This window comes from Manacus candei, unplaced genomic scaffold (assembly GCF_025592945.1).
Source record: "Manacus candei isolate 608988 ecotype Guabito, Panama unplaced genomic scaffold, ASM2559294v1 h1tg000017l, whole genome shotgun sequence".
In the NCBI taxonomy this organism is placed as follows: Eukaryota; Metazoa; Chordata; class Aves; order Passeriformes; family Pipridae; genus Manacus; species Manacus candei.
Window position 1 is genome coordinate 30,579,083 of NW_026138065.1, and position 18,110 is coordinate 30,597,192.

Sequence of the window (18,110 nt, forward strand, 5' to 3'; positions counted from 1 at the left end):
TCGCAGCTCTTGGAAACCTCTGCCAGAGACTATTAAGCCAGAACTACCTCCATATGTGGTGTTTGCTGGATTATAAGAAGCAGTAACACCTGTGGCTGAAAGCTTGTTGGGCTGTTGCAGTCCCCGTGGTTGTTATTTTTTCAGTGCATGTGTGTGTGGTTGCTTTGTCCTGTTTCCTTTTAAACCAGGGAATTGGGAGTGCTGTGTCTACCTGGGTGTTTTTATGGATGTGTGGTTAATAAAGGTTCCCAAAAACCTGACCCTAACTGCAGTAAGCACATAGCTGATATTCCAGGGGAGGGAAAGCTGCTCCCTCCAAGATGTGATAAATCAAACATTAACTTAAGAGGATATTTATAGTAGATTATATCATACAAGTCTTTCAGTAAGGGAAGATTATAAATATAGTCCTTATCCACAATGGTTTATTTTGCTGTTCTCTATGAAAGAAAGCCTTAGTTTGTATGATAAGTAAAATGAAAGTAAAGTAAAAATGAAACTGATGTTGCTGTAAAAATTGCTGAGGGTGTAGTAAAAGTGTGATTTAAATAGTTAGAGGGTGAAAGTTAGATGAAGCATGACACATGTAGGTCTGCTCTTCTGTTTTTCTCCTTTTGATCAGTAGTTCCTTGCACTGGGCCTGCTCTCTCTTCTCTTGTGCTGGTATTCAGGATATGTGCCTCTTCCCTTCCATGCCTTCTAAATAACTAGGCTGGCTTCATCACCTCTGACAGACTTGTAAGTGCTTTTTAATACTGAATTCCCATGGCCAAGATCTTCCCCCTGCTGCCAAGAAGCAGAGGCACCTGCAAACCTTTGTTCAAAAGCACTGCCTATGAGATTAGAGACCCTATCAATATGGTCTGGTACAAACATCAGAGCTCTTCCATAAACACACTGATGAGCATCCTCTGCCTGAGAAAACACTGCTGGCAGGTGGGCAGGGCACAAGGAAAAAGGACAAGGCCATAGACCATTAAAATATTTTAGTTTTATTAAAAAGTGGCAGTCACATCCTTCCATCGGTAAGCTGGACAAAGTTTCTGTTGTTTGCTTGTGAGGGGTGGGTTTTTTTCTATTTTCCTGTGCCCTTGGGTATTTTTGGGTTAGTGAGCTCTGAAAGCAGAAATAGGCAGTGACAAGCAGCAATTATCAAGAAAGCAGGCCAGGAAAAGCAGTGTATCTTTTCACCATGAGTCTTCCTTCCTCAGAAGGACACACCAGGCTTCAGCCACCCTGTCAACGTGCATAAGCGACAGGAAATCCCTGCCAGAAGCTGATTTCCACCGGCTGTCTTAGATGGACATGATGATCCACTGTCTCCCAGCCTGCTGTCCCTGAAAGGCTGTGTTTTCTTTGGGATAAATAACACAAGGCAACAGAGCTTCAGGCTCATTAGCTCAGCTACAGGTATGATTAAGCAGAATTGAAGAGAAACTTTAGCTCCAGGTTTATTATTAGACTGGAGAGATCCAAATAAGAATTTTTAAGGATAAGGTACCTTATTAGGTCTGCAAACGGAGGTTTAGAAGTTTTGAAGTTGCACTTGGAACAGTCTACATGCAAAATCTGACATTAACTTGACTTTCAACTCCTGCTTAGAGTTTAAGACTTAGAAGTTTGTTTGATATACAGTCAGACAAAAATACAAGGATAGATCAGGTAACCTGATCCTGTCAAATAATAACATTGATTTCAGTTACAGCAAGCACAAGGTTCCTCTCAAGGTACAGAATCAAGGACTGAGTATGTTGCTGGAGGTTAAAAAATAAAAAGCTGGTCAAACCCACTTCAATCAGCAGTTCAAGTAACCAGTTCATGGCTTGTTTCCCTTTTCCTGGAAGATTCTTAATTCAAGCATAATACAGTACATGACACCTTAGCAACTGCTTTGCAGACCTAAACAAAGGGATACATTGGTCCTACTGCAGATTCTTGTGGAGAAATTTAGCAAAGAGCAAAGTTGGGTGATAAAGAAGTTGAAGTGAGTTTGCTTCATGTTTGAAATATTGTGGGAAGAGACTTTTCCTCATACTACTGTCATTGGGCTGTACTTGCTTTCCCCACGGTGATTCCATAGTTGCTTGTATTCTTCCCTCCCTCAATGCTGACAGATTATAAAGGAGTGGATCAGGTGTCCAAGTGAGTTGATTTCTTTCCCTTAATCTATGACATTACTTGAATAGGTGAACAAGCAGGAAAAAGATCTGGTAAGGGAGAAAGTGTAAAGCTTGTCTGAGGAAGCATTTGAAATGCATGAAAATCCTGAAACACAATACAGGCTGAATGGAGGGTGACTAGTCGAGCTCCTGAGAGGCAGTGACATGACTGTCCTCTGTTAATGGTGAAATTCTCACTCTCAGCTGTGGCAGCAGGGAAAGATGCTTAGTACAACCTTCTCAAGGTAGGCTGATTAAGCAGCACACACTAATGTTCTATTTTATAATTCAGTGAAATATTACCATAACACAAGTGGAAAAATGTTAGTTTGTTAGTGCCCACTGTAGAATTGAAAATTTCTACCTGTCCTCACCCCCAACCCACAAGCCTTAGAACACCTCTCTGGATGATATTGCTTTCTCTCACTGAAATGCTGAAATTCCTGTTCTGTTTTGAGTAACCAATTTTAGTTGTCTGTCTTCCCACTGGCAGGTCATCTTCATTTTCCAGTCCTAGCAACTGTCTGGATTGCTTTGATCCACTCTGAACGCTCTGTGGATGAGGCTGCTTGCATATAATAGTGGGTTTCGTTCGCTGTGATGATTTCAAAGAGGATGTTGTCAACATCATACTTCTTGGCTACAAGGAAGAAATAAGAAAGTCAGCTATGAGAGAATAAAGTCTTGTACTTAAAATGTTTCCTCCTTTAAACACTGTAAGGGGATCTCCTTCCTTTCTGCAGCTGAGCCTGGTCAGGCCATCACAAAGATTGGGTCCAAGATTGCAAGACTGAGCCAAGAGATAAGTCTCTGTCTCAGAGAAACCACCCATGAATTCTGCACGTTTCAACTTCAGGAGTCTCTGGCTAGTTGTTCTCAAATCATGGAAGGATCTGCAATCCTGCAGACAAGTCACATTCCCCTCCCATGATCAAGCTCGACTTACTTTGTCTGAAGGCCAGTTATCCTAACACAGGGATGGCATCTTCCTTTTGACAAGCCTTCCCCAAAGAACTGACAAAACACAAAATTCCCTGTTGCTGCCTTTACCACAGTATCCTACCCCAGTAGTTCAGACAGAAGAGTTATTAGAATTACCACTTATTAAAATTGCCAAATCACTGTACATATATTGCCTTTGAGTGAAAAACACTTGTGATTTCAGGCAGATTGAAAGGATGTACCAAAAACTTATTACACAGCTCATTTGATATGGTTCCTTACTGTCTGGCATATCTTCCACTGCTGTCACCACGCAGCCTCTCAAGTGAATTGCTCCCAGTGGTTCTTCTCCCTGGGGAGGACATGAAATCAAAATGAAATGCAACACTTCTGAAACTGTTCACATGTTCATATCTGGCCACAGTTCCAGAACAGAAACAAAACCATTTTAATTAGTATGTTGCCCAGGAAAACAGGAGGTTCTCAGTCTGTGTGTGACACAGAGGGTGAGGGGTGTGGTAGGGGGAAGACTTGCAAATAAATAGGGAATCACTTTCGGGATTCAGAATTCAGGATCTGCAGAGTTCTTAGCATGGGAACAGACACTCCTCAGCGTTGATTCTCTAGTGTGTCTAGGCTGCCTTTACCAAGGAGGACAGCAGAGCATAAAGCATCCATAACCCACAACAGCACTGCTGCTGCACAGTGCAGGATGAGATAAAACCTGTGGGCTGAATCAACAGGAATGCCAGTTTTTGAGGGGCACTCTTTGCCCATGGCACTGCTTCGTCCTTTCTTAGGGCAGGGTTTGGCCTGCTAGAATTACAACACAAGGAATGGAATGCCCTGTCTCAGCCTGACACAGGATATTTGCTCAATATTTGCTCAAATATAAGCTGCAAAATTACTGTTTTGAGGTCATTTGCACTGAGTTTGTTTTGATCAAGTGAGAGCACACATTAATTCTAATTAATCACAGATAAGAGATGAGAGTACTGTTCAGTATTACTTGTCCCCAGGTTTGGGTGGCATTTGCCACACTGACTTAGAAGCCCAGAACCATCCTTCACTCTGCTTTTTCAGAGAATGGCTAGCCCATAGGAGCACAGACAATCCCACTGTCCTACCTGGTACTCCCACATAAATACTCCATTCAGATATTTCTATAAGGGACTGGCTTTAAAACAAACAGGGAAATAAACCAAGTATCTCTTACTCCAGCAGGATCATAGTAGTGAAGATATGCAGGATCATCTCTTAAAACAAACTTTCTCACTTTCCAGTTCTTCCTCCGATGTCCCTAGGAAAATTCCAAAATAGGAATGTCATTAACTGCTTTGCCTGCACACAGAGTTTACCCACACATGAGAGAACATGCAAATACAAAAGGGAAAAAAGCTGAATATTTTGGACAGGAAATACTCACTGGACTAGGACTTGAACCTGGCTTTGCTACCTTCCAGTGTTTTGCACAACAACTGGACTATCACACTGTTCTCTTTTTATTTTTTTTTTTTTTTTGTACAAAGCAGAAGAGCTTCAACATGGGAGATTCCCTTAAACACACCATATAGTCTGGTAGTTATGACATTCACATGAGGTCTGTGAGAATTGGGTTTAAATGCCTGCCAGAAAACAGCTGTTAAGCACCTTGCAGGAAGGTACCTTGAACTACTGGCAAGAATGAGCTGAAAGTCCTTCTCTCCCTGCAAAGATAACAACAAAAAAATGCTTATCTGGCTTAAGCACCCTGGAGGGCTCATGGCTGAGAAGCTCAAGCAGAAATAACACCACTCTCTGCTATAGACGTGGTGCCCAATTGCCTGTTTTCAAGACTGAAAAGATGGGTGTGGAAAGTTTAGATCTGCTGAAACCATTCTCAGCAGGAGCAGTGACCTTCCCAAGCAGTGACCCACAACCCACTGAGGGTGACCAAATGCAGATTAACACTGGTGGAAGATCGCTGTGAATCACTTCCTCTCAGCATTTCAAAATACCAGTTTCTCCATTAGCTACACTGTTTGCAAGGAAGCTCTTGCTAACTAGGAAGATGTGAATGTGACAGAGTGAAAGAACAGCAAGATGTGGGTCTAATTTCTTCCATTGCTTTTGAGTAATCTGATTGAGCAAGAGAAATACATGTGAGCACCATCAAAAGGTTCTTAAGCCCTCGAGGACTATTCTAACAACGAAGGTTCAGATTCAATATTAGGAAATATTTTTTTAGAGAGAGGGTTCTCAAAGAGTGTAATACATCAGGTCAGTCCTGAAGCGGTCAGGTAGTTGGACCAGATGATTGTTGTAGAGTCCCTTCCACCTGAACCATTCTATTCATTGAAGAATCCTGGTTTTGCCTTCAGTTCACTAATATCTGCTTGCAATGGCCTTGGAAAGTAAGACATTTACCATGACATTCACTGATTGCTTAAAGTTTTGCTGGAAAGGAAGGTATACAGTTATCTTCTGTCTTACACATCAAATGTGATTGAAAGCAACTCCTTTGCTCAGCTGAAAAAGCCTGTGAAAACCAGCAACTGAATCCAGTTGTGTGTCCAGAGGGAGCCTTTTTACCCAAGTTCACTTTTGCATTGTACCAATGACTTGTCACATCTCCTGCATTAGCACTCTTTCCTAATTAAAGCTGTCAATTGTTTTATTTTGTGGTAAGAGTAATAAACCTTGCAATGCTGGGCAAGGCTCCTGCTGCCATGCTACAGCAAGTGTTCTTTGTGCAAAGGCCAGAGGGACAGAGATGAAACTTGTCAACTGTGGAGATGACATAGGGTAGTTCCTCTTCTTTCCAAAGCTTCTGGGTGTAAAAGAGTAATCTTGTACCCACGTAGCATCATCCTAGTGACAGGATGGAACACAGGCAATACTGACCTGTTTCAGCAAACATCCTTGTTTGACAATTGTGCCTCTGAATTCCTCTTTCAGGACCACATCATCATCACTGGAATATCCCTCGCAGAAAAACCCACTGTCTGGCTGCAAGGGCACAAGAGAAAATTCAGAAGTTACACAGCCACTGAATGCTTATATACATGTACCAATATGGCTTCTCTTTGGCTTCCCTCCACCCTGTTTTTTTACCACAAAAAAAAAAAGAAGAAAGAAAAAAGAAGAAAAGAAAAAAAAATCAACCAACCCTTATACTGGAAAAACCTCCCAGTGAAGTTGAGGAGCAATCCAAATCACCGTGGCACCATTTTGGTGAGAGGTAGGAATACAATTCTATGACACCAGCTCAGACATTGACCTGTGGCCTCCTCACACCACAGTGGTATTGAAACGAACTAGAAACAACCCAAAAGCAAGCAGAGCACACATGGGATGCCATCACAAATTGTGATGGCCAAAAGGCTGCCTTCACCAGCAGTGCTCTGCTTCCATTGCTGCACAGCTGAAGTCTCCCTACCACGGGCATATTCTAGGAAAATAATTGAAGTAAAGGAAGAGTCATTTTGTTGAAGCCAAGTGATTCTATGTGGTACATTTAAACAGAATTGTAGTATCAATTTACTTGGTTTTACTTGACAGAAGGCATACTTTTTTGTTAGCATTAAGTCAATAAGCCAAACGTCTTTAAAACAGTATTTGACTGTGATTGTGACATTGCAAGCTCTTCAAATCAACCCACAGAATATGAAGCAATACATGGAAAAGGTTGGGTATGATAACAAGGACAGGTGTTACTGGGGGTTATTAAAAACTTTTGCTTCTTTGCTCATAGGCAAACTGCGTGTGTGTGCACACTCACATGGAGTCAGATTTGATGGCTCTGCACAAAAATGGGTTTGTAGCTTGTGTCACTCTGTGAAGCCCCATGATAATGAATAACTCTTCCCTTCCACTGAATCATCAGGGAAACCAATGGTTAAATTCTGGCCACCAGTGCAATTACCAGGAACAGAGTCTAAGTTAAAAAGAACCCAGCTTGGCCTCAGCACTCAATTCGCACTTAGAAAGGTGTTATAAAAAAAAAAAAAAAGTCCCAGATACAACTATTAAAGTGAGCCGGCTCATTTTGAACATCACAAACACAATTAACATGGATCTCTCCGTTTCTGAACAATCTTTCCTCCAGGGTTTAAGAAGCCCAACAGGAAGCCTGAGAAAAGCAGAGAAAAGTCTTGAGACAATAAAAAAAAGCCACAGAATGCAATGCTCACAAAGTAATAGTAGGCATCACTGAGATCTAAGAAGGGGGTGTCTGACAGCCCCTCAGCAGCAGCCTTGGATGTATCCCCGGCAGGCTGGAGGTAGCCTTCACTCAGGAGGGAAGAGGCGAGCAGGAGACCTTCTCTGCGGTTTCTGACAGAGTTGTTGGACACCAGCCAGTCAATCACACAGGTGCCTGGTTACAAAGCAACAAAATATCAGTCACTAACCAAGACAGACATGAAGAAGTCTAAAAATACAGAGGCAACAAGCCTACTCTGTCTGTGCATCAATCTCCTGAGAAAGGTTCTTAGCGGCAACACAGGGGAAGGTTCCTGGGTCATCCAGCAAGGTACAGCCTCATTAAAGTTGGGAAAGACCTCCCAGATGATCAGTCCAACCACTAACCCAGCACTGCCATGTCCACCACTAAACCATGTCCCCAAGAGCTACATCTGTGTGTTTTTTGAACACCCATAGATTTGACTTGGAGCAGAGCAGGAATTACAGTGTGACACTGTTTGGTGATGAAAAATTCAGAATGGAATAATTCTTCCGGAGTTCGGTGTTTCACACAGCAATCTACTCAAACGATTTACTTCAATCTTCCTGACACTGGTTAAATTCTATTGCTTACCGTGGTCATAACTGAGCACTCTGTCAAGATTCATCTTTTGAGCACTTCCTGGGTTTGTCAAGAACATATCTGCCAGACTTTCTTCCCAACTTCTGTGTTCTACAGAGCTTAGAGCTATTTCATCTATCTTTAGCTTCTCAGTGCTGTGCTCTCTTTATTGTGTGGAAAAGAGGGACAAGAGCTCCTTACCTGTAAAGCAGTGATTGTACACTCTTTTATCTTTTTCCAGCTTCAACTCCTTTATTCCCTTTTCAGGATCTTTCATTGAGATGTACAAAGCACTGTGTGTAAAAAGAACCATGGAAACTGTTAGCAAATAAAAAGGTTTTGCCAGTTTGTACAACGTCATTGTCATTCACGGGGTCTTTGTGTTTGGTTGGCACATGGCTCCCTGCAGAGCTGGGGCATGGCTCATTTTCATCTCCTGAAAAATTCAAGTTGAAAAGCCTGGAGGTATCACTACATCACTGTCACAGCTGTGGGAGCAGAGGGTGGAGGGCACAAATGGCTCACCACATCCCCCTATTTTGAGAATGCAACTGCTTGTGGTGACTGTACTGTGAAGAGAGGAACACCCACTGCTGAGGCACGTTCCCAGGGTCCCACGGCCTCAGCACAAGCAGGAGAGTTCACTGCTGTGCTCTGTGTTTCCCCCAAAGGTCCTGAGCTGAGCAGAAAACCTGTCACTGTGACATTCCCAAAGCCTTCATGCTCTCAGAGGCCACAGGTAACATCAGTGAAGGACAGATATTAAATGTTACAGGCTAAGTTCTTTGGCCTGATCCTCTGATGAAACCTGTGAAGCCAGATTTAGTTGGATCTTGGCCCTGCAGTTTTACTGTCTTTTAAGGATCACTGCAGGTTTGTTGGTATCTTGGTATTTACTTCTCAGAGGCAGAAAATAAGTTGTCCTTCCCTTTTTAAAGTACTAACAGATGGCTTCCTGTGTGTGCCCTTTATCTTGTCTTCTCCCTTTGCCAGTTCCATGTTCTCTGGTAGGCATTGCCCTTCCCTTACCATCCAAAAACTAGGCTAACATCAGCATTTCTCTGGAAAACAAACAAAAGGGTCTAAAATATTTTTGGAACAAATTATATATTGTATAAAAATGCGTCTCCTGGAAGAATCACACTTTGGCTGGGGGGTCTCCGCTTGCACTGCAGTGTGCCCATAAATCTCCTTATCAGCAAAATCCTTTGATAAATAATCATGTTCTGGGTAAACGGTGACATTTTAAAGATGAGCTTCCCAATTCTGATTTCTGGGTAATTTCTGCCACACTGTACACACTGAAACTTTTAGTCTTTCAGAAATCATGAGGTATCACGGACAGACACTCTCATGGCTCTTCCAGACCTAATTCACATATCTGCCAGCTGCCTGCAGAGGGAAGTACACAGGGGAGCAGAGCTACGAGAACAAACCTCAGGTTGATTGTTTCAGGCAGTCTGATAGATTTTCTTGTGGATTTTCTGGCAAACCTTTGGCCCCCATCTATGCAGCGAATTGCTTTCTTGATATCCCGCACCCAGGCATCTCTCTCCTCCAGGTAGGCAGCTTGAAAGAAGTGGTCCTGCTGCTTGGCTGCAGTGAGCTTGAAGACGAACTGAAATGATAAATTACGTGTTTTTTTTAAACAAAGTTACTTTGGTGTAGCCAGTTGGTCATGATTAACCAAGTACCTCCATGACACACAGCCTACCTGTGCCTGAGGGACTATGGAAAGTGCCTTAGAGCCACAGTTAAACTATAAAAGCTCTGAAGAAAAACATGAACAAGCACTGCAGGTAACTGAATCCTTTTATTACTTCCATGGGAGTGATCCTGACACTGCCAGTACAGCCAAGGTGAGTGGCATTGATAAGGTGCTGACTGTAACTTTTGCTGGGAAGTTCGACACAGCTGAAAGGCTGAAGCACTCAGCCCTTGCAGAGTTACAATGGGTGTAAATTTGTCTTAGTGTTTAGAGACGTGAACAGTCTGAAGGAGGAAAAATACCCCACATCATGTTGCTCAGCTACTGACTCACAAGGAGAGAAAAGGTCACAGTCACACTGGAGAGTAGCTGAGTACATTTGCAGACTAGAAAACATTTAAGGGCTTAGTAGAGAGATGATACATCCAACCCTTGGCTAGATCTTGGGATCACTGCCTATAAACACACTACCAACAATGAAAAGACTGTATTTCCCAAAAATGAGAAAAGATCTTTTAAAGGTAGTTGTAAAGAGAAAAAATAACACCAACCTGAAAAAAAAACCCAAACAAATGAAAAAACTACCCCATAAAGTTCACACTTACTGAACTCATTTCCATCCAGTGATCTTTTTGGATGGAAAATCTAGATCTAATTTCTAATTATTCAGGCCAAGAGGGTTTCCACTTCTAAAATATAGTTCCCCCATAAGTGAAACTAATTTGTTATGTAGTTGTGCTAGAAAACCAGCCCACTGAATCAGCCTACTGAAGCCCTCGTTTGTAAATGGTACATTTCTGAACATCCCTAACATGCACCTTCCAGATTATGGACAACAGGAAAAATTCTGACACCCTGAAATTGTGCATAAGTCCAACTGACTTTCATGGAAGAGATTTCAAACTTACAGAGCAGTGGTTAGTCAAAAATCCAACTCAGACAGAAAAGTAACCATTTTTTGTCTGACAGTGCTCAGATTTCCAGCAACACCCGTCTTTTCTATTATGCAGTAAAGAGCCACATACTGAAGAACAATGTTCATGAGAAAAGCAAACAGATCTCTGTAAATCCCAATATCCAAGTCATGCTAACACACCAGAGTAACGGAATGAAATGTGGAAGCATTAAGACATTTTTTACCAGAAGAAAAATTAGCCTTCTCAAGAGGCTGAGAAATAACGTACAGCGAAACGCTAAAGGAGAGTTTTAATTTCCAGTACACAGAGGAGACTGGGAAAGCCCTTTCTCTTAACTTTAGCTTCCAGAAAGCCAGGCCAGTAAGCTGGACTTTCAGGCTTCTTCTGAAACTGGTGAAGAGGTTGAGTCTCCTATCCTAGAAGTGACCACGCCTCTCTCTGATGATATGTATGTGTTTGCACTTGTCAGAAAATTAGACCATACAGGATAACTCTATCCAAAGAAAAGCCATGGGGAAAACAGAAAAACCTGAAGTATAGCAGAATTAACATTACGTTAAGCAATGATAAAACACCAAATCAAAAATAGTGAACAGTGGTGAACACATTTTGAAATATAGTCTCAAAATATGGAGTTGCAGCCTCTTCTGGACAGGCTTTATCTCTGCTTAACAAATCCAGCATTGCTTCTTTTCCCCTCAGCACCTACATTTTGCAGCTGATTTACTAAACAAGGGCATGTTGGTGATGTGCTCTGAGCTTTCAAGTGAGGCTCTGGTGCAGGTACACAAGCTGATTCATAAAACTGAAATCTAACCAGAGAAATATAAAAGTCAGCTCGTGGCCCAATAGTCCATGCTCCAAACTGGGCCCAAGTGAGACTAGACTTAAAGCCTACCTAATGAAAATTATCCCACTTTTTGCCTTACAGAACTCTTGTCTTAAAAATACACTTTCATTTTTAGCCATGTGAAATCAATGTATGGAAACCACCTAAGAACCAGAATTATTCCCATAAGAGGAATAACTGTATGCTTTGACCACATAACCAATGAGAAACCAGGATGGAATGCAGAGGCACTGGGTTCAGCTGTACAGTAAAGCTGCAAACTGTAAGATGCAAAAATGAAGATACTTTGTTTTCAAGAAATATATGTAGAAGAAGGATATATGTAGATGTTCTCAAGAATGTATGTAGATGTTCTCAAGAACAATCCCAGCAATGGCTTTGCTCATGTGAATGAGCATGCTGAAGTTTTGACTGTTTGAGTGATGCAAATTTTAAGAGAAAATACATCTCCAGGGCTATTGGTCTGTGGACTTCTGAAAAACGTCACCAACTCCATAAGGAGGATCTACTCTGACTACCTGCTGAAGTTGTTTGGATTGTTCCCACTGACTTCAGCAAATCCTTCATCAGATCTTACTTATGAAAAGGTATTTCAGTTGCCTCAACCTCAGATTCTTCCTTTTGCCTTTAATCTCCCTCAGAAAAGACCCCAGCAACTAAAATGAAACATAATGTAAAGCTCATTAGGTGAACTTATAATGTCAAATGAAGCATAACGTTAAACTCATTGCAGCCAAAGGAATGATCCTCAAAGACTTTGTCACTTTTCCACACAGGTGAAATGCATCTTCTGCAGACTGGTACATCAGCAGCCCTTTGGGCAGCTGAGGATCTCTCTCTCTTTGCCTTCAGCAGACATTGGATACTTCAGACCTCTCTGCCTATTTTATGGAATGCACATATGCTGGTGAATTATTTTTCCTTTATTGTTTAGTGTGTTACTGTTAGTGACATTTCCAAGCAACTATTATGGACCAGTACTGATGGCTGTGCCTTTCTGGGAGTTAAAGGAAAAAAACAAAACCTCAGACAAAATTGTTTGGAAATGAATGGTTTCTGAGAAAAACTTAATTTCTCCCATTACAATGTAGGATATGTGATACTCTTGAACATAGTACCCCTCTCCCCATGCCTCATACATCATGTATAGAGTAAGGAGTGCTGTGCTGAGGGTTGTTAATTAGATAATTAGCACAGGATTAACAGCAATCTTTATTCTCTGTGCCATCCTTTTCTTGTACTACCTCAGTATAACTTAAGAGTCCCTTTCTCTCAATGGATGAGACTCAGTAAGAATCAAGGTGGGGTTTTTCATATAAATATGAGTTCTGCACAAAGAAAAAAAAAGAAATAAGTTGAAGAAAGAAAAGAGGGCAAAAGGAAAGCCAGCAGGTTCAAATCTGACACGACTGATTCCACTTATCACAAAACCTAAGGACAGGTCTAATTCTCCTCTCTCAACTTAAATGAGAAGTGAAGTTTGCTGTTTCATGCAGTCTCTCAGATTTCTTTTCCTATTTTTCTAATGCTGTCAGAGACTTCTATCTTCACTGAGGCATCCGTATAGTAAATTGCTTTAAACTGCAATTGGATAATTTTCCAGATTCTGGGGAACCCCTTTGTCAGAGGAATTCCTGAGGATGTAATGCCTATTTGATGAAATCAAGTTGACAAAATAACAAATTACTGACTAAAGGTATGATTCTTTGCTCATACTAGAAATCCCGTTTTACTGACGACTATTTTTCAGGAAGCCTATAGCAAAATATGTGTGTCACAGCATTTATCTCCTTCCTGTCTAAGCAAGCCAGTTGTTGCTCCTGGACAATAAATGCTTCCACTGCTCATGAAATGGTTTCCCACAGCTTTATTCTGTGGCAGTTTGATTTATATTTAATACAGAAATTTGTTGACATTCAGCTGCAAAGTGTCCTCACACCAATAAAAATTAGCTCTGCTCTCTGACAGACCCAGAGATTGAAAAAAAAATCCAAAATAATAAAAAACACCCAATGCTTTCTGAATCAGTCCTCTTGAATTGCCTTCAAGTCGAGCACTACACAAGTCCAAGCCTGCTTGTGACTTTCTGAGACAAGTGAGAGTCACCACTGGGATGAGTGCAAGGAATTTGTGACCACCAGCCTTTTGCCCCCCTCAGTGCTTCCAGGGGCATAAATATACTGTCAAACCTTGTCACAAAATACATACTTACCATTCTTCTGCCAAAATCTTGGCATGGGCTATTTATAGAACTCCCTTTCAGTGGGATCATCCCTTTGGGACTGCTGTCAGCCTTCCTTTTGTAGAATTCAATTCCATCTTCTAAGAGCACGACCCACATCGGCTTCCAGGTATTAAACATGCTGCCCTGCAACAATAAATCACTGTGCATATTATGTTCAATTAATCACTCTTCACATGATATCCAATGAAGATATGACCTCCCAGGAAGTGTCTGGCTGATGCTGAAGTAACTACAGTCAGTGTCTCAAGGGAAACGTACCACAACCACACCCATCTTACATAAAGATAAATGTTGTTATCCTTCTTACCACCACTAATTTCCCCTTGCAGTCACCCCAGACATGAGTTTTTCCAAAATTGCATTGCAGATGTTTCTCATCAGTATCAGTTAGCCCCAGCCACTGTGTTCAAGATGATGTACTATGAACAACCCTCAAAATTTCTAAATGTGAACTGGCACATTAGGACTGCAAGCATACTGTGCTGTATTTAGGACTTGATGCTACAATAGTCAGTCATTGAGGCTTGGCTGTCTGATAAGAAAGCACACATCCCAGAGGATTTCTAGCCATTTAAGAACAAACTGTAAGGGTAATGAGTAGTTTAAGGACCTGAGGCCTCAGACCTCATACTGCAGTGGTGAGGAATGGAAGGGCTTCATTTCATCTTTTAAAGCTTTTGCTTCCTATTCCTGAAACACAGCTGTTAGGTGCAAGAAATACAGAAATAAAGACAGGTCTGGACTCTATGTAGAGTGAAACACACAGCAGAACTCTCAGAGACTGAAACAACCTGTTTCTCTGTGTTGAGCACAATTAACTGCTAGAATTACTAAGACTTTTGCACTCCAGCCACACAACCTCTCTGGTCCTGCCTGCAGCCAGCTTCAACAGCAGTCACAATCCCAGATACCCAGGTGACTTAGTGCTCAGCCAAATGAACATTTAGATATTCTGAAAACCAACAGTTCCCCTGAAGACTTAACCAAAGCACAACTAGCATTGGTAGGCCCCAAAACAGAGGCCATTCATCAAAAATATTAGCTCCCCTTGCTCTTTCTGTTACAAAGAGAGACCCAAGTTTATCTTCCCTCTGCCACATCTCCATTCACAGCATCCCTGTCCTACTCAGACCATGGTGTCTGAGCAGTGCTAAAGCTGGATGTAAAAGCCAGGCAGCCAGTGTTGTGCTGTGCAAACAGCTTGTTATGATTTCTTAAAACTGAGAGCTGGGCAGAGTTATTTACATCTGCATTTTGTATTTCTGCAGGAGTGAATGGGATAGAGACACACCAAGTCGTTTTTGATTTATTCTCCAAATGAACCTGTTGCTTATCACATCTTTTTTTGCTGCTCTACCTTCCATGAGAAGCCTTTTTCACTCTGAATCAGACCTTACATTCAATTACACAGTAGGGATGAAAAATAATCAGCCGAGATCTTATTAAAAGCAGGACCTGGACCTTCTTCCAGCCTCTGCAGCCCTCACTGAAAGCAGAAGATGCCTCACAAAGAAAAGTTGCTGTTCTGGGTGTTCTCTCAAAACTCAGCTGAAGGGAGAAACAACAAAAAGGAGTTTCATCTGGGTACCACATGTGGGTCGAGTGCTGTTTTCCTTTGATTATTTTTCTTTTTTTTTTTTTAATAAGCCATAAAAATTTACCATTTTTGAGAGTCCAAATTTACCCACTGGGTTAATTTTCTGCTAAAAAATATCAATTAAAATGACAAGACAAGAACTGTTGAGAATTCCTCTTGTTTGTGGGTTTGCCACAGGTTACAATATTTCTGCTCATAACCAGACAAGTCCAGTACTTCCTGAAGGTTGGACTCTGACATGCTCTGCCAGTGGAAGCCACTGCTGATTTCAATAAAAATTAAGGCTTTATCCTATGGGCTGTACCACAAAAGACTACAGAGCAGTGGGGCAGCAACTGCCTTCCCAAAGAAGGGATGTACCCATGACCCCACGCACTGTCTCCAGGCCAAGGTGATCCAGCCTCTCTAATCTCACTATTCCTCCTTGATGTTTAACTCAGTTAAGTGCAATAAAGTAGGCTGTGGCTATTTCCAGCTGTTACCTGTTTTGCCACACTTTCACAGCATGTTTCCCTACACCTCCCCAGCCTGTTCAGAGTTAGTTTTCTCTTCCACTCAGCCCAAAACTGCCCACTTACCTTCTTAACCAAGTAGCCTTCCCTTATGCGCGTTGGTTCTCGCTCCATGTCTTGGGCAATCCTGCTCTCTAACAGTTAAAGTTCCTCTGGCAGCACAGTCTGTGGGCTGGGGCGTTTTTACAGTACAGCTGTGTCATTTCACAAGTTCCTCTGACTGCTAATCACAAGCCCATTTCCTCTTACAGACCAAGAGAGATAGGGAAATGCAAGAAGCACGTGTGTATTTATAGCCTGCCTCTGACGGCACAGGCAGCAGCCTGACAAAACACTCCATCGTATCAAACGCGGCCAGCCTCGATGACAGAATCCTGGGAAATTAAATAAGCACTTTGGTGCTCAGGCTCACTCTGCAAATACATGAACTCTACCAAAACAAAAACAGAGTACTGTGCTGCTGCAGTGTGTGCCCAAAGTATCTCAGAGACAGGTTTCCAACTCACCAGTGCTCTCACGTCATCCTCTCCTCAAAATCTCATTCCCAGCAGGTGAGCATGTGGAGTCTGCCAGCGAGTTGGAGGGTCCTCGCCTGGTCAGTGAGGATACACCCTCTGCTGACACAGGAAATGTGTTTGTCAGACTTGATCAGTTTTGGAGGTCGGTGCTGAGGCCTCCCAGAGAAGTCAGTTGTCAAACAGGCGTAAATGGATTAGACCAGAGCATTATATAAAGCACCGACTGCAAAGTGTCACTTTCTACAAGCATCTCTTACTTGCTGCAGAGCTCCTTTGGCTATATTTGGGAAAAGACAAGGCAAATCCATAATTTTTTTATATATATCAGAGTCACAATCCCTCTTCCCCATACAGAAGGGAGTGGGGATGTATGGGAGCCAATAAGGAAAATGCTTCATTGCCAAGTGTTCTCCCAAGCACAAGACTACAAATCACTTTTGCAGCTAAGCCCATTCAGATGAGGGTTGAGCCCAGGGTGACTCCATCTGTCACCTCTGCCACTTGTGAAGATCCCCAAACAGGGACTTTTTTCAGACAGAAATTCTGGTTGTCCATTTGCCTCTGTGTGTCTCAGCCTTTACTCGGAAGTACACAGAAGTTTGACAAGCTCTGTGACAGAGGATCAGAGGGTTAGCAGAGCCCTCAGAGACCTTTTCTAGACATTCCTCACTGATGCCTATGTAGTGGTTCTCCCACAGACGAGACTCCACTCCTTCCTTGATTATCTACATTAGTGCTTTACTATCCCAACTGTTTCTCCCCACTGTCTGAATAGAGATTTTCCTTTCCAGACCTTTCTCGACTAGTTGTTGCTCAAATTACACTTCCAGTCTCTCTGCAGGCAGAGCATCTGTCTGCACCACTTATCTCAGGGGAAACACTTTGAAGTGCATTCTGTCCAAAGCACACCTTTTTGTGATGATTTCATGTACCACTACATCGTTTGGGGTTTCTAAAACCTACAATCTCAGTAAATTGTTCCTTTGCTCACGTAAATCATGCCATTGTGAGGATCTGACTGCTTAAAGGCCCTGTTGCTGACCTAACCAATCATCCATTAGGCACTTTGCAAATCAAGGACTCCATATATGCTTTCCAATTCTCTGGCTGTCAAGTGTACTTGAAGTCAACAAACAGATTTTAAAATTATTAGAGATAGAAACTCACACAGAGCTAATAAAAGCTTCATGCTCTTCGGAGCTAAAAGTAAAAATTTACCATTAAAAAGTGATCAAAAAAGCTTGTGCCACATTTAAAGTAGAGAATTTGCCTACCACTTCCAGAACTTGGAATGAAGATGCATTCCCAGAGAGGAGACGATCTAGCTGTATTCTGAGTTATATATGAAGGCTCCTTTCATTTCCCATAAGCCTTAAAATGATGTTTGATGGACTGAGGAGATTGTAGACTCCTCCTGTATAATGCCACTAGTTCCTTTTGCTTTAGAAGGTGAATTATTTCCTTCATCTTCCCTTTCATTTCAGTGGTTTCATCTTTGGGAAAAGGTAGTTTGTTTTTTTTTCCTGATTAGATAACCCAAAAACACAGGTCACAGGCAACAATTCAAATTAAATACCTTTCACAGTGTGGCTGGAAGCCTAAATATCCCTTTATTAGCTGCCTTGAGGCCATAATGCTTACAGAGCCTGGAGCAAGGATTAGAGACCAAGAATGGGATCACAGTTGACTCCTTCTGTCTCTAGTTTGCTTCCCCCTTCAGGCCTGAGGAAAAGAAACCACTTCCCCAGCTGGAAGGGCTTATGGTGAGCAAAGTCAAAAGAATATGCTGGCATTTTCCTCCCTGCAGGCATCCTTTCCTCAGATTTTCCTGCTCACCTGCTCCTGCTGACTCAGTATTTGTGCTGAGTCAGGATGA

The 18,110-nt window shown here is 42.1% G+C and overlaps 1 protein-coding gene across 2 annotated transcripts; it reads right to left on the minus strand.

The window, feature by feature from the left end:
• Positions 1-899: 899 nt before the first annotated feature.
• On the minus strand, positions 900-16,263 carry PLEK (pleckstrin). 2 transcript variants are annotated; one of them, XM_051783897.1, is made up of 9 exons: positions 16,223-16,263; positions 13,575-13,730; positions 9,324-9,505; positions 8,089-8,180; positions 7,274-7,458; positions 5,985-6,089; positions 4,318-4,401; positions 3,384-3,453; positions 900-2,799 (listed from the first exon to the last, which is right to left on the minus strand). In XM_051783897.1, the coding sequence occupies exons 2-9, from the start codon at positions 13,722-13,724 to the stop codon at positions 2,660-2,662; spliced, it is 1,008 nt and encodes a 335-aa protein (XP_051639857.1). In that variant the 5' UTR covers positions 13,725-13,730; positions 16,223-16,263; the 3' UTR covers positions 900-2,659. The 2 variants fall into 2 exon arrangements, with proteins under 2 accessions (XP_051639857.1, XP_051639856.1); XM_051783896.1 differs by lacking the exon at positions 16,223-16,263 and adding an exon at positions 15,783-15,955.
• Between the last annotated feature and the right edge of the window lie 1,847 nt (positions 16,264-18,110).

What these genes read in the sequence shown, in the direction of transcription:
- PLEK (XM_051783896.1), bottom strand. Translation starts at nt 15,830, where the DNA reads ATGGAGCGAGAACCAACGCGCATAAGGGAAGGCTACTTGGTTAAGAAG. An exon ending in GTGATGCCTACTATTACTTT is followed by an intron (nt 6,090 to 7,273) that starts GTGAGCATTGCA and finishes GTGCCCTTGCAG; the next exon opens with CCAGACAGTGGGTTTTTCTG. An exon ending in AAGGATGTTTGCTGAAACAG is followed by an intron (nt 4,402 to 5,984) that starts GTCAGTATTGCC and finishes GAATTTTCCTAG; the next exon opens with GGACATCGGAGGAAGAACTG.